The sequence below is a fragment of the Gymnoscopelus braueri genome (assembly GCF_963280865.1).
Source record: "Gymnoscopelus braueri genome assembly, chromosome: 8".
Lineage (NCBI taxonomy): Eukaryota > Metazoa > Chordata > Actinopteri > Myctophiformes > Myctophidae > Gymnoscopelus > Gymnoscopelus braueri.
In genome coordinates this window covers 54,877,828-54,902,827 of record NC_137609.1, presented here as the reverse complement: position 1 = coordinate 54,902,827, position 25,000 = coordinate 54,877,828, and the positions used below count along the sequence as shown (strand labels likewise).

General features: G+C 40.5%; 1 protein-coding gene across 1 annotated transcript; it reads right to left on the bottom strand.

Moving 5' to 3' along the window:
• Window positions 1–247: 247 nt before the first annotated feature.
• Window positions 248–10,750, bottom strand: LOC308090952 (E3 ubiquitin-protein ligase RNF26-like). The gene is made up of 7 exons (XM_080436225.1): window positions 10,633–10,750; window positions 7,308–7,531; window positions 5,874–6,057; window positions 4,250–4,356; window positions 3,275–3,606; window positions 2,957–3,180; window positions 248–576 (listed from the first exon to the last, which is right to left on the bottom strand). The coding sequence occupies exons 2-7, from the start codon at window positions 7,518–7,520 to the stop codon at window positions 254–256; spliced, it is 1,383 nt and encodes a 460-aa protein (XP_080292351.1). The 5' UTR covers window positions 7,521–7,531; window positions 10,633–10,750; the 3' UTR covers window positions 248–253.
• Between the last annotated feature and the right edge of the window lie 14,250 nt (window positions 10,751–25,000).

The following is a 25,000-nucleotide window of genomic DNA, read 5'->3' as shown; positions in this document are numbered from 1 at the left end:
ATGGAGCAGCAAATCTTTGGAAATTGTTATCTCCTTATTCGTTTGGAATATCGAAAAGGTGTCAATACTAAATAATTAGAGAATCTTTTTAGAATTTTTTTTTTAATTTTTTTTTCCAAGACGTTTTTAAACGTCTTTGGCAGGCAACAGCTAATTTCTCAAAGACGTTTATAAACGTCTTTGGCAGTTATAGAGTTAAGAGTCTTGCTCAGGGACACACATCGACACATTGCTGGCCTGAACAGAGCTTGGATCAGAGGAACACGTCCATGGTCTGTGTGATGGGCTGCCGGCACAGCGGGCAGCAGCGCTGCACCAGGGGGCGCCGTTTCACCAGGATGTCGGAGCAGAGGCGGCACAGGCACAGGTGTCGGCAGGGCAGCAGCAGCACCGACTTGGAGCGGTCCTGGCAGATCACACACTTCTTCCTCTCCTCCTGCTCCTTCAGCAGGCTGAGGAGGCCGCTCCGCTCCTCCTGCTCCTTCAGGAGGCTGAGGAGGCCGCTCCGCTCCTCCTGCTCCTTCAGGAGGCCGCCGGCGTCCGCCTCACGTCCCACGCCGATGTCTCCGCCCAGGGCTGAAGAAACAGAGGGAAAGAAATAAAAAAAATATAAATAAAATAAAACACGAATACAAAATAATAATAAAAAAAAGAGGTACGGGTAATAGGGCTGTGAATCTTCTGCTATCTCCGATTATTGGGGTCAAGATTCAGATTTTCTCAGATTTTTTCAAAACAAACTATTCTCGATTCAAAAAAATAATAATTTTCGATTCAAAATCTTAATATTTTTTTCGATTCAAAACGATTCTCGATTAAAAAACGTATTTTTCCAGATTCAAAATCGATTTTCTTTCCCGATTCAGCCCAGAACTTGCACTTCTCAAAAATGTCATTATACAAAAATACTGGGGGAAATAATATATATATATGTAATATATATATATATATATATATATATATATATTTTTTTTTTAACAGGGTTCCCACACATTTTTACCAATGAATTTCCAAAACTTTTCCAAGACTTTTCCAGAATATTTACCCCAATTTCCAGGCCTGTATAACATTATTATATATAACATTCAGCGCAATAATCAGTCTCTTACTCTTATGTGCAATGCCCAAAGACAGGCAGTGTAGCAAAAATAAAGAACTAAACTAAAAACTAAAAAATTGACTAACTACGCATCACGCTGCAGCACGTTGTGAGCTTGTAGATCTGTTATTTTTGTCACGTCCGGTATACATTAGGCTGCAATCACGCAGCCCGTTCGGAAAGAAAATACATATTTTGTGTAATGTTATAGATGTTTTGGAAAGAAATTGCCAAAAACAATGCATAGCCAAATATTTTTCCAGGACCCTTGATAAATTCCAGGACCCTAGACAAATTCCAAATCTTTTCCAGGACTGGAAAAATATTTTTCTAATTTCAAAATATTTCCAGGAATTTCATGACCGTGGGGACCCTGTTTTAATGATAATCGATTCTGAATCGTCCAACATGAGAATCGATTTTTGAATTCGAATCGATGTTTTCCTGCAGCCCTGACGGACAACCCTTTTCTCCTTCTTTATCATGAAATGTACAATATCGTAAAATTGTGCTGCCCCATTTTCACCCTCTCTCATGTGTCTGTAATGTATTCCTCGTCGTGTCGTGTGCTGAACATAGAAGATCTACAAGCACATAACACGTCGAGTCAGCAACGCGTTATGGGGCTTGTAGATCAGCTGTAATGTTATTGGGTGGAACTCCTGGGCCACGCCGGCCGGTGATTCGGCCACTATAGGCCGGTATTCAGATGATAGACAAGTCAGTGGGCCAATGGGATGTCTGTCTGTCTGCAGCTTGTAGATCTGCAATTTCCGCGATCTTTTAAAGGATCTACACCATGAATTTAAAAAATATATTTAACATTTAATATCATATTGTTTATGTCCCTGAAACGTTTTTCAAAAGGTTTGAGCCTAAATCAAGCCTCAGATATACTCATTCCAACTAACTTCTCTCTGGCTTATAAAGGACTTTCACCTGCAATACCACATTGTCCTGATTTGGCACGTGGCGCTATTGAGCCAGTTTGTATGCATGTTATCTCCTGGTTCTGTGTGGAAAAAGTACAAAAAAATATACCCGATTTTTGTTATTATTATTTTTTATGTTGGAACTGAAAAACAGGAGGGATTGTTCCGCTAGTGACGTCACTTTCGGGGGCAAATCAGTTTGGCCTGTTTTGGGACCAATTTACATAAAACCCCAGACAAGCTGTGAAAGCCTGAGTGTTCAAACTGGGGTATTTTTGGGGATGTAAGAAAGGTAGGGGAGACCAAAAACACACAAAAAAGAAGAAAAAGTTAAAATTCATGGTGTAGTCCCTTTAACCCTTTAAGACCTGAGGCCGATTCTACATGTCTCCTAAATCCCAACAGTTTTCTGAAAAAGCTATGTTTCTATATCAGTGGTGCTCAATCTTTTTCATGTCAAGGACCCCCAATATTGTATGTATTTGGCCGCGGACCCCCATCAAAATATTTTGTTCCAGGGACCCCCGGAAGCAAAGATTTGAGTTAAAAATGTTCGCTTTAAAAATATCTATATTCAAAGATTTGCACACATTTTCACGATTTTTCAAAAATAGCAGATCTACAAGCTCGTAGCGCGGCACTCGGTGCCGCGCTATGAGCTTGTATATCTGCTATTTTTGAATAGCCAAAGTGTAAAATAATGCTTTTTAGCTCAAATCTAAAAATTACACAATTCCAGGTCTTAATGGGTTAAAAATATGAAAAAGTGTCAACTGATGCAGATGATTGTAAACGATTCCGACTATCACGCAAACTTATGATTCTGAGCTGTGATCATGTGATTATGAGCTGTGATCATGTGATTATGAACTGTGATCATGTGATTATGAACTGTGATCATGCCACAATTGTGAGAGAGCCTTACCGTCGACATGGTCCGAACCCTCAGCCACGGCGGTCTGCCACGCGGTCCGACTAGTCCTCCTCGCTACGGACGGACTGCCGCCGCCGCCGCCGCCGCCGTCCGGGTGGCTGGGGCGGGGTTCGGGCGGGTGGTCGTTCAACCCGTCCGGTTCATGTGTCGGCGGCGGCGGCGGCGGGGGATCGATGCCGGTGTCCGCGCCACCGACGGGTCCCCCCCCCCCCCTCCTCCTCCGACGACGAGTCCTGGACTCCCCCGCCAGCCCCCCCCTCCCCCCTGCGAGCTTGCTCCAGTACCGCCGTGTAGTAGTCCCAGAGGTACCGCGCGCAGCAGTCCCAGAGGTACCGCGCGCCCGGCAGCACGGCAGCACGGTACCACCGCACCGCGACCAGGCGGAGGCCGGGGTTCAGGTACACCAAGGCCGTCGCCGCCGCCGTCAGCAGGAGGAACAGGAGGCGGCCGCCGGAGGCGTGGAGGAGGCCGTCCTGGAAGTAGAGGAGGCGGCCGGCGGCCGCCAGGACCTCCAGGAGGAGCTGGCACGGCGCCCACAGCAGCACGGACACGCCCACCAGGCAGCCGTACAGGAAGGTCAGCGCCGTCACCGCCAGCTCCAGCGCTTTGTGCAGCGGCGACCACACGGCCTCCCAGTAGGGCTGTCAACCAATCAGGACATTGTTGTGATTATGGGATTATAAAGCTAAATGTATATGTTTTATTAACCCATTAATACCTGGAACTGTGTCATTTTTAGATTTGAGCTAAAAAGCATTATTTTACACTTTAGGCTATTCAAAAATAGCAGATCTACAAGCTCATAGCGCGGCACCGAGTGCCGCGCTACGAGCTTGTAGATCTGCTATTTTTGAAAAATCATGAAAATGTGTGCAAATCTTTGAATATATATTTTTAAAGCGAACATTTTTAACTCAAATCGTTGCTTCTGGGGGGTCCCTGGAACAAAATATTTTGATGGGGGTCCGCGGCCAAATACATATCATTCTGGGGGTCCTTGACATGAAAAAGATTGAGCACCACTGATATAGAAACAAACGTTTTTCAGAAAACTGTTGAGATTTAGGAGACATGTAGAATCGGCTTCAGGTCTCAATGGGTTAAAGGTCTATTAGTCCTAATATCGTTAGCCTCATAGCATAATTGCCTAACTTATATTTTTAAGGTTTTCATGAGAGACACAACTAAAACAATTCACTAATTAATTTTGTTAGCTAAAAAAAGACAATAATAAAAGTTATATCAAAAAATAAAATTATATCTTGTATTATCACCAGGTCTTACCTCCCAGGGTCCGACCAGCACGGAGAGACAGTCCTGCATGGAGATGAGAACGATGTTCACCACCGTGTTCACAACGTAGAAGATGAGGCTCAACGCGATGCACACTCCTTCACAATCAACCAATCAATGCATTAGTTTATGTCACACTCCTTCACAATCAACCAATCAATGCATTAGTTTATGTCACACTCCTTCACAATCAACCAATCAATGCATTAGTTTATGTCACACCACTCCTTCACAATCAACCAATCAATGCATTAGTTCATGTCACACTCCTTCACAATCAACCAATCAATGCATTAGTTTATGTCACACTCCTTCACAATCAACCAATCAATGCATTAGTTTATGTCACACTCCTTCACAATTAACCAATCAATTACTTTATTAGTTTATGTCACACTCCTTCACAATGAGTCAATTAATGTGTTTATTTCACACACCTTCAAAATCAGAAGCCAGAATCAGCTTTATGGACTTTGTGTCCAAATAAAACTTTTAGGAGGAGCGCTTTAGATATTATGTCCGCATATATAATAAGCACGCAGCGCTTATTGATGCCCGTTAACTTTTTAACCTATCGGCTGTTGCTGTGCTCGAACATCCTGTCATCTGTGTTATTGGTAAGGCTATAACGAATACAAAATGACATTATCTTAGTAATAATTGCTACATACAGAGTGTTTGTTCAGTAACAGTTCTACTCGTCTCTCCAGTAGAGTTCTCAACGAGCCAGAAAATTAAGGCCCGGCCCCCCCTAACTGGGCCCTACTGTGCCAGCCCGAGGCTCGGCCTGGCCCAAATAATTACCATACTTTTAGGCCCGAAAAACTGAAAAGGTGTCATTGTGTGTTTAATGTCCTCAAAGTCAAGCATCCAACAAGCTTTGAACTGAGCAAATTGGACCTTCTGTTCCAGAGATAATGACCAAAACATCTTGAAAACAACACTTTCGCAGATTTTCTGTCGAATTTTGGCCGTTGTCGCCCGTTTGTCTTTAATAACACGGGTTAGGAAGGTCGGACGGCGACAAACTAGATACCTGAGTAAAGTTCACGTTGAGCTGCATCCAACACATGCACTGCCATTCCCGTCTGCCTTACCGTTGGGCGGCTAGGGGCAGTTGACATTTATTTTTGGGCGGGTAATAGTTTTTTTTCTTTTTCTTTTTCTTTTTCTTTTTTCTTCACGGAACCCGAGGCTCGGCCCGGCCCGACTAATTAGCATAGATTTTAGGCCTAGCCCGGCCCGAAAACGTTGGGTCGGGTCGGGTCGAGTTCTGGCAGAATTTGAGAACTCTCTCCAGCTCTTTGATAAACAGAAGTTACATTTCCAGGTGGGTTGCCAATGTCAGCCAATCAGGACTCAGGAGAGAGTACCTATTTATCAGCTTAAATGTTATATTGTTCCAATTACAATTGTGTCATTAGTTTGTGTCATCATCACCTCCAACTTCACTTGTTCATCCTGTTTGTTTGTTTTGTTTACTATAGAGCTGGAGAGAGGGAAATCCCTGTCACTGAACAAACACTCTAACAATTACAAACAGAATATAGAGCTATTTAACACCTATTTGAACGAAAACCCATCAAACTGCACCTATCAGTAACATGTATTGTACCTTCACACATCTGCCTCATGAAGAGGTTCCCAGACACCAGGCCTCGGTGAAGCAGGTCTTTGGTCCGCCACGCCACGTGGCACAGGAGATGGCCCACCATCTTGAACCCCTCACAGACCCCCCCTAGGGTCTGCAGCCAGCCCTGCAGGGTGCGCAGGGCCCCGTGAGCCGCGCTGGACGCCACCTCAAACCAATCAAATCAATCAAATCAAATGTTACTGTCACAAGACAAACACGAGGTAAAAGTGAGGTGAGATTCTGATTTACTTTCACTGTTGCAGTTTAAAATAGCTGATCTAGAACCCTTTTCTTTTTTATCGTTAACATACATACATACATATTTTGGCCAAATACATATAATTTTGGGGGTCCTTGACATAAAAATATTTTGTTCCAGGGACCCCCAAAAGCAAAGATTTCAGTAAAAATAATTATATATTCAACGATTTGCACAAATTGTCACGATAAAATAGCAGATCTATGAGCTTGTAGATCTGCTATTTTTGAATAACCAAAGAAATTTAAAAATGACACAGATGATGCTTTCCCGGTCTTAAAGGGTTAAAGAGTAAGAAGGGAGAATAAAAGAGGATCATTAACAAAAAAGCCTGAAAATAGCAGCATGTTAAATCAGTGGAAACACTCGGGTGGCTCAGTGGTTAAGTCATTGCCTTCCACCATGGAGGTTGTGGGTTTGAATCCACCACGGTGCATCTGGCTTTGTTCGGGCGTCTATACGAACACAATGGGCCCGTGTTCGGGGGAGGGAAGCCGGGTGGGGAGGAGGAGGAGGAGGAGGAGGAGGATAATGGTCATTGCATGTATGGGCTCCTATGGGCTGTGGCGGCACCTGTCTCACAAGATCCAAAACCTCAACCTCAGTGGTGTTGTTGTTGTTGTTGTTGTTGTTGTTGTTGTTGTGTCTCGCTCACCTCGGTCAGGGTCAGTGGTGTAAAGTAACTAAGTACATTTACAATTTTAAGTTATTTTTACTTTACTGGAGGGTTTGCAATGTTCAATACTTTTACTTCTACTCCACTACATCTCAGAGGCAAATATTATACTTTTACTCCACTAATTATTTGAAAACTTTAGTTACTAGTTACTTTGTAGATTTTGATTATTATTACAAAACATACATTAACCACTTCAGCCCCTATATACATTTCTGACATTTGAACATGGCAGATCTACAAGCTCACAATGCGGTGGGCTTATAGATCTGCTATTTTCAAAAGATGTGTATACATTTAAAAAACTTGTGAAATGGGACATTCTGCATAATGAGTACTTTCTACTTTACTTTTTTTGTACTTTTACTCGACTACATTTTGAATTCTGGACTTTTACTTGTAACGGGGTATTTCTACATTGCAGTATTGATACTTTTACTTAAGTAAAAAAATGTAGTACTTTGTCCACCACCGGTCTCACCTCGGTCAGGGTGAGGAAGGAGAACAGCGCCACCTTGCAGTACTCCAGGAGACTGCTGCCGCTCAGGGCCAGCAGCATGCTGTGCAGCGCAGTACCCGCGTTGGCCAGCAGGTGGAGCACACAGCCAGCCAGCCACACAAGCAGCTCCAGCAGCAGGACCAGCGTGTCTACACATCTCCAGACCGCACAGGAGACGATGGCCACCGCGTCCATATTAGGCTTTCCTGTAAAGAGAGGACGTCATCAGAGGCAGTGGTGGTGAACTTGTAGATCAGTTACTTTCAGCAAGTGACACTGTACTAGTGGAAAAAATACTCAAATGCTTTACTTAAGTAAAAGTATCAATACTGCAATATAAAAATACTCTGTTACAAGTAAAAGTCCAGAATTCAAAATGTACTTGAGTAAAAGTACAAAAGTATTGGCATCAAAATGTACTTAAAGTACAAAATATTTGAAAATAGCCGATCTACAAGCTCACAACGCGTCGCATCGCGTTGTGAGCTATAAAATAGGTCTAAAGTGGTTAATGTATGTTTCATTATATCATAGTTTATATCTGAAAAGTAACTAGTAACTAAAGTTTTCAAATAATTGTAGTGGAGTAAAAGTACAATATTTGCCTCTGAGATGTAGTGGAGTAGAAGTAAAAGTATTGGAAATTGGAAATACTCAAGTAAAGTACAAATACCTCAAAATTGTACTTAAGTACAGTACTTAAGTAAATGTACTTAGTTACTTTACACCACTGCACTGTAGTATGATAACATAAATGTGGCTTCAGTCCACACTGAGACATGCGTCTTTAAAAGTATCATAGTGACTGTGCTGCTATTTGTGTCAAAAGCTTTGTTGTACCATAAACTACCCTTTGCCTTTATTATATAACTATTTATAACAGCAAATGCATGTTGTGGTTTTGCAAGGTAGTTTGCTGTACATACATTTGAATTGAAACTGTATTTAACTTTGCTGCTTGTAGTTCACATTTGCTGTAATGTAAACGTTTGCCAATAAAACTCATTTGAAATTGAAAAATTCATATCAACACATTTTGCTGGTACCCCCACAGGGGTCCTTTTTTTTTGGGGGGGGGGGGGGGGGTTGATACAGTATCAAAATCAGTTTAACCACTTTAACCCTTCATCGGCTATTTGAAAATAGGCCTGTCACAATTATTACTTAATCGTCTAATTGCACTTATTTTTGATAATCACAATTATTATTGCATATCTCCATGTTGAAAAGTGTTCACACATTTTCAAATATAAAAAAAAACATAAATAGCTGATCTACAAGCTTAGAACGCGACACGAAGTGACAGAAATTTATATTTTATTCACATGGTGTGTGCAATAGACAATTAAATTGTTAATCGCAATTATTTGAGTGGCAATTAATCGTCAAAATAAATGTGTAATCGTGACAACAGTCCTATTTGAAAATAGCAGAAGCATAGTGGAAAAGGGATTTAACAACACAACTCTTTGTATGGGGGTCCCTGGGGGGGTCCCTGCATGCCACAAAAACATTCTGATTGGGGGTCTGGCTGCAGACAAATACATTTTAATTAATGTTAATGGGTCCTTGACATGAAAATAAGGCATTGGTTCTCAAATGCCTTAGACCAGTCCAGGGGTCCTTGGGGGGGTTCCAGGGGGTCCCCAGCAAAATGTGTTAACATAGCATCACAAACATTTTAACCACTTTATCCATCTATATGTAGGCTGTTCAAAAATAGCAGATCTACAAGCTCACAAGCTTGTAGATCTGCTGTTTTTGAAAATATTTGATAAATATCTAAAATATTATATTGATTTATTTTATTAAACATTAATCTTCTGTTGGGGGGGGGGGGTCCCTGACACAAAACATTTTTAGATGGGGGTCCTCGACCAGATACATATGAATTTGGGGGTCCTTGACATGAAAACGTTTGAGAACCACTGGTCTATGGCAGTGGTTCTCAACATTTTCAGGCTGCGACCCCCCCCCCCCCCCCCCAAATAATCATATTTGAACTGGGGACCCCCCACCCTGACAAGCACTTGGTTGAGAACCACTGGTCTAAGGCAGGCAGGAGCATAGACCAGAGCTTCAGGCAGGCATCATATCAAACTGGGGGTCCTTGCAAATAAAAAGGTTGGTCTGAAAAGATCTATTAATGGTTGAGAATCACTGCAGAGTAGTATCAGTCACACTAGCTCTGGTCCAGCTCTCTAACTGCTCTACTCATACACACAACATCACACTGCATTGTGTGGTCTCAGTCTTTTAGTATTAAATTAACTAAACTACTTCACTATTCACTGAAACAAAGGCTGTTTTGTGTTGTTGAAAGTCTATTCTCCAGGATGGGAAGCCTCTCAGCACCCCACCTTCTCTGTATAATACACTTTATGGACAGACAAATAAAATGTGTCTGCCAGATGGAAATTATTTTATTCTCTCAACTGCGCCCCCTACAGATCTGCTCAATGGTAATTTATATAGACCAGATCTGTAGAGGGCGCAGTGGAGTAAAATAACAATAATTTCCGTCTGGCAGGCAGACAGTGTATTATACAGAGACGGAGAATAGACTTTCAAACAACACAAAACAGCCTTTGTTTCAGTGAATAGTGAAATAGTTGAGTTTATTTTGTACTAAAGTACGGAGTGTAAGTGGCACAGCAGTGTAATGTTGTGTCTATGAGCAGAGAGCAGTTAGAGAGAAGTCACTAACGCTCTGGACCAGAGGTAGTCCTGAAACATGACCGTCATACTATGACAGTCATGGCGCTACTTGTTCCTGTTTTTTGACATTTTTACATTTACCACCAGTACATCTACATAAACGTTCACATTTCAAATATAAAGTGCTGACCTCACGGCCACGGATGTTACAAGTTAAAACGCCCGGGTCTAAGTACCCGTATCTTCTTTATTGTTCAATAAAAAGCATTTTAATCCGATCGCCGGCCATTTTCTTTGAATGTTCTCCATACGCCTTTAACAACGCGCCCCTATCGGTTGGGAGATGTATTGCAATCTGATACATTATTTAAAAAATAGAAAATGGCCGGCGATCGGATTAAAAAGGCTTTTTAGTGAACAATACGGAAGATACGGGTACTTAGACCCACCCGATTCAAATCGTAACATCCGTGGCCATGGGGTAAACACTTTATATTTGAAATGTGAACGTTTATGTAGATGTACGGGTTGTAAATGTAAACATTTCAAAGACCAGGAAAAAGTAGCGCCATGACGCTTGTGACAGACGAGCCAGGTCTAGACCAGAGGCTAACAACCACCACACATAGTGAATGAATGCTGCTCTCACCTCAGTAACATGACGTCCACCAGAAGATGACGAGATGCTAGATATGTTTAATATGTGATCAACCTATAAAGTGACACATTGTGTTAACTGTGTTGTGGCTTCATACATTCATCACAACAGCTGTGGTGGTGGAGAGAGGCTGAAATCACTTCCGTCAACACTAAATGGCCGAATCTCGCGAGAACGCCCCGCACGCTGCTATTGGCCCAGAGAGCACAGTGACAACAGAAGTCCCGAGTGCTCCCTCCCCCCTGGTCACGTGAGTCTAGCAGTCCTCAGATAGTTCCAGTGTAATGTTGAACTGATTCAGTATTATGTGATGAGAATTAATGTGGATGATTAAACAACCTTGCTTGTTTTTAAATCCCATCTGTGTGCCCTTTGACATTTAAACCAGATTGAGAGTTATGTTTTTGAGAGAGGTTTTGTTTCTAAACTGTGTGTTTTGCTGTGTTTTATTATATATTTTTTTATTAAACTATTTTTTTCCCCAAAAAAATATCTTGTGTTTTTATTGTTTCAAATTTTTTGAATTGTTTTATTTGTATTCTTCTTTTTTTACTGAGGTGTACAGCACTTTGGTTCCACGCTGCTCTTTTAAATGTGCTCTATAAATAAGGTGGATTGGATTTGATTAAACATCTTAGCTTTTAAAAGTGCATCACAACCAGTCTGTTCTGCTGCTACTATACTGTGCTGCTATTATGGAACTATTAGCAGTGGTGGAAAAAGTACTCAAATTATTTACTTAAGTAAAAGTACCAATACTGCAATATAGAAATACTCTGTTACAAGAAAAAGCCCAGAATAAAACATTTACTTGAGTAAAAGTACAAAAGTATTGGCTTCAAAATATACTTAAAGTACCAAAAGTAAAAGTACTAAAATATTTGAAAATAGCAGATCTGCAAGCTCACACTGTGTTGTGATGCTACATGTTGTCAGCTTGTGGATCTAAGTAAAAGTACAATATTTGCCTCTGAGATGTAGTGGAGTAGAAGTAAAAGTAATGGAAAAGTAAAGTAAAGTAAAAAATACCCCTTCTGATGGGTCATTTTATCGTCTACTCAGGCTTTTGGGAGCACCCCGGACAGTTATTAAGTTGCTTGATTCAGTATTTAGATATTTGATATTCATTTTATCAGACTATTTTCTTGCATGTAAAAATACAGCGGAGCTCATTCAGCATCACCAGTGTGCAGACTCCATTTCCTTGTGTGATGCTGCTGCTTGTCTTGCACTTTGGGCCACGGATGTGAATGCACCGTGCACTACCTTCCTCATACTAACATTGTTGTGCCCACGTGATACGCCCTGTAGAAAGTACAATTGGTTCCAAATATTGGCAAATGAATTCACAATTACAATTTCAGTTCATAGGCTACTGCATTCTACTGATGCAGGTACAGTGACTGTACTCAAAAGGTAAACATTAAATGTTTATGATTGTGAAACAGTCTGCCTTGAAGTGGTGCGTATCAGACAACTGGTAGGATATAAATCAGTATAGGTTAATGTTATAGTTGATAATGCATTGAAGTGGAATATGTTATGTAAGTAATATGTTCATTGTACCCTCAGAGTACTTCAGAGAGACACACAGCTGCAAAGAAAAAAAGTAAATGTTTTTCAAGTTCTGGCCCTCCGCCCACCCTCCGAGTCAGACACACACCACAAACATGTCAACAGGATGTTATAGAGCTGTATGCTTTCTATACTGACGGTCAGATGGTTTTGTGGTTTTACTGAGAAACACACTGAGTGGAGGCTTGACTGACGTCAAACGTATTATAAAGAGGAAGATGTTTAATCCACCGTCATACTTCTAATGTATTTAGACAGTACGACATCTGAGACACAGACAGTGTAGGAGAGACAGACAGAAGAACATCTGAGAGACAGACAGTGTAGGAGAGACAGACAGTGTAGGAGAGACAGACAGTAGGACAGTTGAGAGACAGACAGTGTAGTAGAGACAGACAGTAGCACATCTGAGAGACAGACAGTGTAGGAGAGACAGACAGTAGGACAGCTGAGAGAGAGACAGGCAGTAGGACAGTTGAGAGACAGACAGTGTAGTAGAGACAGACAGTAGGACAGCTGAGAGACAGACAGTGTAGTAGAGACAGACAGTAGGACAGCTGAGAGACAGACAGTGTAGTAGAGACAGACAGTAGGACAGCTGAGAGACAGACAGTGTAGTAGAGACAGACAGTAGAACAGCTGAGAGACAGACGGTGTAGGAGAGACAGACAGTAGGTGTGTGTGCTGAACAACAACATGGAGAAACACGTACAGATGCTGTTGTTTTTCTGTGGTGTTTTTATGACCTCTGTCCACACTCTGAAATGGACCAATGTACCTGTGGAACTGGGACAAGACACCATCCTCAACTGTTCTCTGATAAAGGTGATGTCATCTGGAACATGAAGCTACTGGGAGGAGATCCTGTAAGATCCTGAGAACGTACAATAAAAGACTTGAAGTGGCTGAGTATTTCAATGAGACTTATAAAGACAGGTACTCGAAACTGGGGAATCGTCTGTTCATTCACAACGTGACTGGTGGAAGACAGATTGTTTTACCTGCACCACAGCAGATAACACCTCCCTTTTCAATGAAATCTTCCATCTCGTCTCTGGTAAGGATGACAAGCTTCCTGACTTCAGTTAAATCCAGTTAACTTCTTCTCAGATTAATACAGTGTGAAGAAAATCATGGTAATTGTCTGTCTGTCTGTCTGTCTGTCTGTCTGTCTGTCTGTCTGTCTGTCTGTCTGTCTGTCTGTCTGTCTGTCTGTCTGTCTGTCTGTCTGTCTGTCTGTCTGTCTGTCTGTCTGTCTGTCTGTCTGTCTGTCTGTCTGTCTGTCTGTCTGTCTGTCTGTCTGTCTGTCTGTCTGTCTGGTCTCTCTCTCTCTCTCTCTCTCTCTCTCTCCTCGTCTCTCTCTCTCTCATCTCTCTCTCTCTCTCTCTCCTCTCTCTCTCTCTCTCTTCTCTCTCTCTCTCTTCTCTCTCTCTCTTCTCTCTCTCTTCTCTCTCTCTCTCTCTCTCTCTCTCTCTCCTCTCTCTCTCTCTCCTCTCTCTCTCTCGTCTCTCTCTCTCTCTCAGCTACCAGCTGCCAACCAATCAGACCGTCACTGTTTGGCCGTTGGTGTCTCTGGTTGTTAACTTCATTCTGATCACAGCACTAGCAGGTCAGTACAACATATATATACAAGGTCAGTAGGTCACACAGGTCATGATCAGGGTTCAGATAATTAAACCAGTTAATTGCTGGATAAGGATTAAAGTTACAACACTGTTTTTGAAATTGTTATTTTTAAAACACAGTATTTTCTCTCAAATGTACTATTTTAACACTTCTGGTGTAAGCCAGCACGGGTGCTATAGTTAGAGTTAGAGATAAAGAGTTCTAATGATCATTAATTTACTCTAATAGAGCCAGAGTTGAACTTCCATCTAAACTGTTCTCCATCAAAATGTCCAGAAACATATTTATACACAAATTTTACATTTTTAACAAATGCTGCTGAAATGTTTCTGGTCCAGGATGTGAACATTATTAATGTACATATAAATGACTATAATATAAATGTGATCAACAGTCACATTAATATGATTATTAATATGTGTGTGTTTTGTGTTTGGAGGTTTTTATTATTCAGTCAGATGTCACAACAGACCCAGTCACCCTGTGTCACCTGGAAACCCCTCCCCCACTGTGTCACTTGGAAACCCCTCCCCCACTGTGTCGCCTGGAAACCCCTCCCCCACTGACGTTAGTACATATTAACACTCATACACATGTTATTAAAGGGCAAGACCACTTTGGTAGAGGTTTGGGTTGTGTATTTACCTTGCCATGATGTAACTCCAAAGGTGGACAAGAAATCAAAAATAATTGCTCCATTGATTAGAAATTGATAATTCTAAATTTGCTCCTCATTGACTTACATTGTACGGTAAAACAGCTCTTAAACTCACTCTTTTAGCACGTAAACAAACACGAACAAAGCTGATTCAGACAATATAGAGCATCACCGAACCCAGTACTGTTTGTTTTTTTATAAAAATGTTAACTTCCTACTTATTTTACTATTTGAAGATCCGGATCCGGATCCGCGAATCCAGTCCGGGTTTTCTTCTTAATAAAAATAGCAAAATCAACAGGAAGTTAACATTTTTATAAAAAATAAAAACAGCACTGGGTTTGGTGATGTTCTATATTGTCTGACTGAATCAACTTTGTTTGTGTTTGTTTATGTGCTAAAAGAGTGACTTTGAGAGCTGTTTTACCGTACAATGTAAGTCAATGAGGAGCATATTTTGAATTATCAATTTCTAATCAATGGAGCAATTATTTTTGATTTCTTGTCCACCTTTGGAGTTACATCATGGCGAAGTAAATACACAACCCAAACCTCTACCAAAGTGGTCTTACCCTTTAACATGTTATTGACGCTATATGAACATACACATGTTTTATATATTATATTATACTGTATAGTAATGTGTTATTAATGTTGTTCTCAGGCAGACTATGAGAACTGTCCTCCAGACTCCACCTACCAGACTCTCAATCCACACACCATGGATGACAACACAACCTACTCTACTGTTACACCTACACACACTTAATACACACACACACACACACACACACACACACACACACACACACACACACACACACACACACACACACACACACACACACACACACACACACACACACACACACACACATTGAATTAAATCCATGCATTATTTCCCTTTGGGTAATTCTAGACTGTCTGATATTATGTTTGATAATATCACAATTTAACCATTCCATTACAACATATATGTTAATTACATTCTCCCTGGTTGTGTATGATGGGCAAAAGTTGTCAAAATTGTGAGCTTGTAGATCAGCATTTTTTTGTTATTGTACAAAAACGTATATATTTTTAAATGTTATCTTGTAAAAATCACACTCTGCATAGTGTTTACCTTTAGTGCTACTACCTGCTATGTTTAAAGGGTTAGTTCACCCCAAAAAATTACCTCACCCCATGGAGACTTGAATTCGTGGATACTTATTATTTTTTTGCCTCATTCCTAAGCCTATAATTGATGACCAGCGGACCTGTAGGCAGCGGTTCCGGTAGGAGATACAAAGGAGACTCTTTGTGTCTCCTACCGGAACAGCTGCCGGTCGTCACATTATTGTCTTAGGAATGAGACAAAAACTAAAACATTATTCAAGTCTCCATGGGGTGACTAATCCATAGGGGGAAACAAATATTTTGGGGGTGAACTATCCCTTTAATGCTGGGGTCAAGGTTCACACAGTGGGGTCATGTCCTCTTGCAAGTGTATAATGTCTTAAGGGTTGATGTGACTACACTGTACTTTATTAACTGGAACCCTTCAAGGATCCCCACTTAACCCCCCCCCCCCCCCCCCCCCACACACACACACACACACACACACACACACACACACACACACACACACACAAACCCCAACTGTCTACTGTACATATATTGCTTCTAGTATAGATGATGTCTTGCATATTATTGTCTATTATTGTTTGTCTTTAAATGTCTCGATTAATTGAATACACATCAGGACCACAATGGCAACGAGCCCTTAGGGCTTTTTGTGTGCACCATTTGTATAATGTACCACCTTTTTGCACACTGTATTCAATCAATCAATCAATCAATCATTTTGAGAGCCAGTGGTTTAATGAACATTTCAGCTGGGTCTGCTGTATGTCTGGTGTCTCAACGAGGCCTCCTAGTGGTGATGTGGTGATGGTTCCTCTCATCCTACCTTTACATTTAAACATTGGGTCATGACAATTTACAAAAGTGTTAAAAAATATTTAAAGACATAAAATACAAATAAATCTAACATTTTCCAGGATTGTAAATGTTTTGCGATTAATTCATGTTGTATGTTTGTACGTTCGAATAGGTGCTATACACTATTTATCACCTTTTTTGTTTAATGTGAGATACGATCTCTACTGGACAGAACATTTAAACATGAAGTTGACAGCTTTTAACTTAGTCATACTTCTCTCTTTTTTTAAATCTTTTGATCATCAGTTCCCTTCCACAGAGTGAAAAAAGGTATAGTGTCAAAATGGTAACCGAAAAGCTCGGTAGGCTACAGCAAACTAGTCTGACCCTGTTTTTCACCGCAACTGTTTCTGAGATTAACACGCTAACAGTTCTGCAAGGTCACAGTACACATGCCAGAAGGCTCTCTTAAATGAAGAAGAAGAAGAAGGAACTGAGGCATAGATATGCAAAAAACATGTTTACAATATTTAGGGGGTCCCTTATGTCTTTCTATCAGCTAAGGAGTCCTTGGCCTTAAATAACTTTTCCTGTCATATTTTCACCACTGTGTGTGCATTTGACATACAGTGGCCTACGGTGTGATAACCTCTATATTTCATATGTATATGTTAAAATGACATTATTACACAGTCTTTGCTGTGGAGTTGTATATGCATGTATTTTCTTAAATGCATTATATGCCATTAATAAGGATATCCAGATAACTGGACCTGGGGGTCCTTGGCGAGGTACGAGGGGGTCCCCAGCTAAATAAGTTAATATAGCGTCCGAGTGCCGCACTATGAGCTTGTAGATGTGCTATTTTAGAAAAATCCTGAAAATGTGCGCACATTTTTGAATATACATATATTGTTAAAGGCAATAGACATTTTTCAACTCAAAACCCAAATACATATAATTTTGGGGTTCTTTGACATGAACAAGTTTGAGAACCACTGGAGTAAAGGACACTAATGTGAATGCTTTCTGGGCCTGATACCCGGAAGGAGGGTGTCCCCTATATGCCTTATGCACTGGGTGAGCGAGGGATGGAGAGGGAGGGAGGGAGGCAGGGAGGAGAGAGGGAGGAGAGAGGAAAATAGGAGGGAAGAATAGAGGAAGGAGGGAGAGCAGGAGGGGATGGGGAAGTCCCATGCAGCAATCTGAGCCAGTATATATAGCAGACCTAACTAACTGTTATAAACGTGATCAAAAATGAAAGTTGTTTTTGCCCAATAGAGAGGATGTCTGCCTCACAGACCAACAGTGGGACACGGTTCTACAGGAGTCTGATAGTTAAAGACGCTGCCTCTACTGGTCAAAGATTGTAACTCCCAGACTCCTTATGGTGCCACTGGAGGCCAAGGTAAGGCCGTCTTTTAAAAACTATTGTGGTGTAAAACATATAGGCTATGTTACTTAGTAGTAATTGTTTTGCGGCACTAACGTCTCAATTGTTATGGAGAGGATTAGGGGGCTATGCCTCTCTCTGATCCTAGATTCACCCCTGTTGTGTCAAATTGTATTCCCCCTCAAATATAATTACAGTAGAATTTACGCTGTGGCGCATCATCGGTATAAATTCAGTATAGGAGTGCGGGGTATTTTAGCAGCATGCCTATCAGGCAGATCAGAAATAAAGTATTTCTTCCACCCATGAAGCAACGGTTAAATTTCAGTAAGTTGACCTCTGATGCTCCCAATGAGTTTCTTTTTCTTCTTCTTCTACTGATGAAAATGACTCACAAAAGTCCCTCTTTTGACTTTACTGAATAATGACTACTTTACGGTCAATTATAAGGATCTCACCAATTAATTGTACGTGCTCTTGAACTTCCTTAAGTTTTTGAATAAATCCCCTTTTTTCAACACTTGACTAAAATACATCCTTTCTCAATTTGTTGTATTATTATTATATTATTTGATGTTGTTATACAGCTCTGTGTAGGTGTGTACAACAGCACTAGAGCAGAGGATGTGGTCACAGAGAAGCCTTTAAGCTGTTTAGTACCAAGGAATGGCAGATGTGAAACCTTCAATCATAACCACAGCAAAGCCCTATATGCCTTCTGAAGAACATCTGCCTCTCTGCAACCCCCATATCTGCAGATCTCTCTACAAAAATACACTGAAGATGAAAGATTTGTACATCTTGCATGGAAGTATTTAAACAAATATTTTGTTGCAGCATGCATAATGCACACAATGTAAAGAGACATGAATATATGGGTATTTTTTCCTACAAAATAAATAATAAAAATAGTGAATTCTGCAGTGTCTCTACAACACAAGACATTCACCAACCAAGGACCTCCCTTCTCAATGTGGACCAATCAGATTACACTGCATGCGGCTTTGATGCCGATCAAAATCACTTCATTCTCCTACATATGACTCGTCTGAATGGATCAACAACTTTCAACAGTTTAAGGTAAGCTGATAGCCACCTTATGTATTTCTAAATCATTAGTATGATACATTATATTGTATTGTATTAGTCTTGTATTAGATTATTAGTTAATCACAAGAACATAAGGTTTCAATTCTATGGATTAAGCTTGTAGATCTGCTATTTTCAAAAGATTTTGATACATTTTATACATTTGAAAACTTGTGAAATGTTACATTCTGCATAATGAGTACTTTCTACTTTTGGTACTTTAAGTACATTTTAATACCACTACTTTTGTACTTTTACTCAAGTGCATTTTGAATTCCTGACTTTTACTTGTTACAGAGTATTTCTACATTGCAGTATTGATACTTTTACTTAAGTAAAAACTGTGAGCACTTTTTCCACCACTGCGTGTAGGCAGCAAAGATGGAGTCAGGTTAACATGTAATCCACGTGTGCACCGTTTGATGACAGCTGTCCCTGCTTTCTTCTTCTCAGCCCTCTAAACAGCATTTTCACATATACTCTTCTTCTAGTATGACTCTGGTGTCATCTATGGATCTGTTTTGCCGGTAAGCAGTGGTGTAAAGTACTGTAACTAAGTGCATTTACTCAAGTACTGTACTTAAGTAGAATGTTGAGGTACTTTTACTTTATTTCCAATTTTGTATACTTTTACTTCTACTCCACTACATCCCAGAGGCAAATATTGTACTTTTACTCCACTACATTTATTTGAAAACTTTAGTTACTAGTTACTTTTCAGATATAAATGATTACATTATGAAACATACATTAACCACTTTAGCCCTATTTTATACTTAGGCTATTTGATAATACCCGATCTACAAGCTCACAACGCGTCGCATCGCGACGTGTTGTGAGCTTGTAGATCTGCTATTTTCAAATATTTAGTACTTTTACTTTTGGTACTTTAAGTACATTTTGATGCCAATACCTTGTAATTACCTGTACTTTTACTCAAGTCAATTTTGAATTCTGGACTTTTACTTGTAACAGAGTATGTTTATATTGCAGTATTGGTACTTTTACTTAAGTAAAGAATTTGAGTACTTTTTCCACCACTGCCGGTAAGTGAGTTGTATGATTGCGTTTTGTATGTATGCTGCTGAGTTCCATTATTCTGCTACAACAAAAGCTAAGTTTGCCCGTTGCTGCTGAATGTTGCGGATGCTTCAGCTGTGGTGATGCTGGTTCGTTTTAATGTGGTATTCGTTCTATTACTAAAGCCAAAGCTACTTTCCATTCTGGATCAACCATGATGGATGATTATGGTGGATGATTCAGAGACTTGAACATAGCAGCATGAATCCCCACACATTTAATTGATAATGATAGTATTTCAAGGAAGGCCTTTATATTGCAATAAATGTCAAATGAATATGCAAAACGTTGCAATACATTTGTATTAGAAAACTGCAAGAGAAACTATAGCTATTGCTAAAGCCTTAAGACCTTAAATAATATAACATTACAAATAAAACATGGAGTGAAAGATTTGCAACTTTGGCCATATTTCAAACTGTGGCCATAAACATGCAGTATGGTGCATGAATAGAACATGAACCCAGTAGTTAGGCGTATGTTCAACTTGATGTTGAAGTCTAAAAACTAAAATAATTGGGATGGGTTGTGGGAGGGCAACCACAGCTCAATGGGTAGAGAGCCCGCCTGGGAAGCAGAACGTCCCAGGTTCGATACCGAGCCCCGGCAAAGTGAAAACATTTAACCCCTATCCCCCCCCCCCATATGGTGTTAATATAACTGACATATATGTTTATTAAGTGTTAATATGACCAACATGCACTGTCTCACAGCACTGCCTGCTTTCTGATCTTCATGCTGTTGAACTCAGGTAAGATCACAACCATAAACACTGTATTACCAATAACACAATTCAACATCAGTCTCCTGTACATGTAGCTGACTGTCTTTGGTTACAGATATAGTCTGCTATATTATTTCTCTGTCTGTGTGTGTGTGTGTGTGTGTGTGTGTGTGTGTGTGTGTGTGTGTGTGTGTGTGTGTGTGTGTGTGTGTGTGTGTGTGTGTGTGTGTGTGTGTGTGTGTGTGTGTGCGTGCGTGTGCGTGCCTGCGTGCGTGCGTGTGTGTGTGCGTGTGTGTGCGTGTGTGCACATTGTAGTTTATTGTCAGGAGAGGGAGGACATCAGTGTGTCTGCAGGTTCAGACGTTCTGCTGCCTTGCTCCTACAAACCATCATCAAACATCAACGTGTTCTGGCGCTACAGAGACAAGTATAACCTCTATGACATCGTCTCCAGTGTCCCTGATCTGACAGATCAGGACCAACGCTTCATAAACAGAACTCATACATTTCCTCATCTCTACGCTGAAGGGAACTTCTCTGTGGTTCTGATGAACGTCAAACTGAATGACATCGGGCCCTTTTACTGTAAAATACTACCTAATGGATACAAACAACAACTACACCTCACTGTCACAGGTTGGTGTGTGTGTGTGTGTGTGTGTGTGTGTGTGTGTGTGTGTGTGTGTGTGTGTGTGTGTGTGTGTGTGTGTGTGTGTGTGTGTGTGTGTGTGTGTGTGTGTGTGTGTGTGTGTGTTAGAATTAGAATGTTCACATCTGTGGACAGAAGTGAAAGAATGTTTGGAGGTGTATCTATAGAGGCCCCTCAACATGCCAGTCCAGAGGACAAATAAAATGTAATAAAACTCTGTTTGTTCTGGTGTCACTTATCACCAGCGAATGGTCCGTGGCCCACCAAAGGTCTGCGTGCCACAGGTTGGGAACACCTGAACTAAATAATGAAACGATGTAGATCAAGGTCAACAAGGTGTTTCACACTTTAAGATGAATAACAACATTGCTTGCCAGACATTTTGAATCGTTAACCAAAATGCTTATTTTTTTCATCAAACCCACAGAGACAGAGACACCACCCACTGCACCCCCCACTGAGGAAGAAGAAGTGATGACTCCTCCTGGTGTGAGTGGAGGCAGGGGAGGCAGTGGAACTGTATCATGTGATGTGATAATCATGGCTTACATGTTCTCTATTGTCATGTTTAACTGTTATTGAATAATAATAATGATAATAATAATAATAGTAATACAAATGTGAATTTAAAAATAGCCAGTCCTCTGCAGAAAACTAGAGATCACCAGTGGTGGACAGTAACGGAGTAAATGTACTTGAGTACTGTACATAAGTACAGATTCTGAGGATCTGTACTTTACTTGAGTATTAGATTTTTTTCATACTTATTACTCTTACTTGAGTACATTTCCGAGACAAATATTTTACTTTTACTCCGGTACATTTATAAGAAGGCTGTAAAGTACTGAGTACTTTTAGGTTGTCTGTTTCTTTTTTCCACACTTCTGCTCTCACACTAGCGTGTTTCTGTCTTCCCTCTCCGCTCGCCTCTTTGTTACATCTGTATCGGTGTGTGTTTCTGTCTTCCCTTCTTTGCCTGGCCTACTTGTTAACTAGTTGTACGAACTCTTGTTTTATTTTTGTATTGTTTTATTGGATCTTGTTTAGTCGATACACTTATTTGTTTTAGCTCTTGCTCATTTGATTTTGCTATTTTGTCTCATCTGTTTAAGAAAGTAGGTAGCTGATATATTGCACTTTTACCTTAGCGCTAGGTATACTCTTGGTTGCTTGTTTTTGCAGGAAATGCACTTAAGACTTCTGGTGATTAGTAGTTTCGTTCCCTACCTATGTTGAATGCACTTATTGTAAGTCGCTTTGGATAAAAGCGTCTGCTAAATGACTGTAATGTAATGTAATGTAATGTGTGTAGGAGTAAAAGTATTTAGTTCTGGTTGGTTCCTCAGTCATTTCTATTTTCGTTTTTATATCTGTTTCTGCTGGCTTTGTATACCTTTTAGAACAAGTGGTTCTACAAGCACAGTGCATGCAGTGCAGGTGGTTTCAGAGAGTTACTTCTCTGACACAAGAGTTACAAGATCCTATAAATTAGTTGTGGAAACATTACAGCATTACTTTTATTTGTACTTTAAGTATTTTTAAAAGCATGTACTGTAAAAAATAATGACATGAGATCTACTTAAAGAGGCACTATGTTTTTTTATGAATAAAATGTAATTTTGTCCAATCTGTATGGAGAGTATGTTAATACAATATAACTTATACAATTGGGGTGGTTATATTTTGTCTCCCAGCTCTTCTATTGAGACATTTAGATCGTGTCAAAGGTCATGTCTCACCTAGACACAGGATCTGACATGAATTTTGACCTGATGTGTTAGCATAGGAAATCAAAGGTTGTTTGTGTGGAGACCAAGCAAGTCGACTTGTCTCTGTGCCATCTTGTTTTGACAGGGTGAAGTTCACCACTGTGCATGTCGGCGCCATCTTGTTTTGACAAGGTGAAGTTAACGGTTGAAGTTAACGGTTGTGCGTGTGGGTAGATATGAAACATCCTCTGCTCTCATGAGAGCAGAGGATGTGGTCACAAAGAACCACATGCTTTGCAAACAACACCTGCCTCTCTGCAACCGCCATCTCTGCCGGCATGGATGCCGATTCATGTTGGGTGGGTAGGGTACTCAACAACAAGTCACACACACATCAACCAAGTTTTAACCCCTTAATCAGAAATACTTGATGAATGTCAGTTGGAAACATTGTACTCGCAATAAATAAATACTTTTTTGCTGTAAGTGAAGACAGTGTGCGCGATCACCATTCTTTCCTGGCTCATGCACTGGCTGCCTGCTCCTACGCACCTGTCCCAGTAGGTGTGCAAAAGGTCCTTTTTTTTTACTACATTTCAAGTCATACAATTTGATTATTGGCTGATGATGAAACCATAACTGGCATAAGGACTTTGCAGATGTCAGGGAGAGAGTTTGAATGACAGAAATCTGTTCACAATAACACACGGTATCAGAGCGGGTACATCATGCATCCTGTGCACGTTACAAAGCATCACACAATAGTCATCTGACCGACACATTCCCTGTGGGTGCTCGGCTTTCTCCTTGGGTGCTCGGGCTCCCCGGCACCCACAGGATTGGCGCCAATGTCTGCAGGTCTCTGCACAAACATACACTGAACAGAGAGAATGTTCTGTTTTCTATGTCAACTGTATGCAAGCAGCATGAGCATGTAAGGTATTGTGTCATATCACCAGATGTTACTTATAATCTGATGAAAAAATATGTGTAATCATGGTAATCAAAATGCCCTTCATGACAGTTACTCTATGCATTTTTCTTTTTCTTTTAGAACAGATGGCCTCAGTTTAAAGTTAGCTCCATGTCCTAATCTTTGAAGCTGAATATTATTGTATCTTGACAAATAGGTCACAGTTGATGGCCCTGGATCTGAGAATTTGTACCAAATAGATTTTCTTTACCACCAAAGTACATTAAGAACTGGAATATAATTAATGATCTGAGTGCAGCTTTGTCAGCGATGTGTCACTCATGTGACTCCTGTTATTTCCTCATGAGAAAAAAATAATCTTTTGAGGCACTGGGGTTCACGATGGTCCCTATAGGAAGACTAAGCTGACCGCGCTTTTGTGGTGACGGCCCCAGGGCTGCATGTGGAATCTGTGTCTCCTACATGCATACATGTTATGTGTTTTATACATGTTGTGTGTTTTTGTTCTTTGATTTGATGTATGCTTTGCTTTTACCTGTGCAGCACTTTGATCAAATACGGTTGTGTGAAAATGTGCTCTATAAATACAGTTTGATTGATTGATTGATTGACTGACTGATTGATTAGATAGTAACTCCCATCATGATTACTGACATGGACTATGCAGATGACATTGCCCGAGTCTCAGACACAGCAGAGAATGTAAGGGAACTACTATTGGCAGTAGAAATGGAGTGCAGGAGGATCTGCCTCAAGCTCTATGCCAAAAAAACTAACGTATCGGTATTTAACACAGAGGACATCATTGCCACTGTGGACGGGACAGTGCTCGAGGTAGTCGAGGACTTCAAAGGACTTTTACTTTTACTTGAACTTTAAGTATTTTTTAAAAGCATGTACTTTTGAATACTTAAGTATATTTAAAAGCAATTACTTTTTTACTCTTACTTGAATAACATTTTGACTGAGCTACTTTTACTTGTAGTGGAGTAAATTTGA

Excerpts from the sequence above, each read along its gene's own strand:
- LOC308090952 (XM_080436225.1), bottom strand. The coding sequence starts at position 7,520 with ATGGACGCGGTGGCCATCGTCTCCTGTGCGGTCTGGAGATGTGTAGAC. Across the intron at positions 6,058-7,307 it reads CCTTCCTCACCCTGACCGAG|GTGGCGTCCAGCGCGGCTCA; the intron begins GTGAGACCGGTG and ends GATTGGTTTGAG. Across the intron at positions 577-2,956 it reads GGGTTCGGACCATGTCGACG|CCCTGGGCGGAGACATCGGC; the intron begins GTAAGGCTCTCT and ends CTGTTTCTTCAG.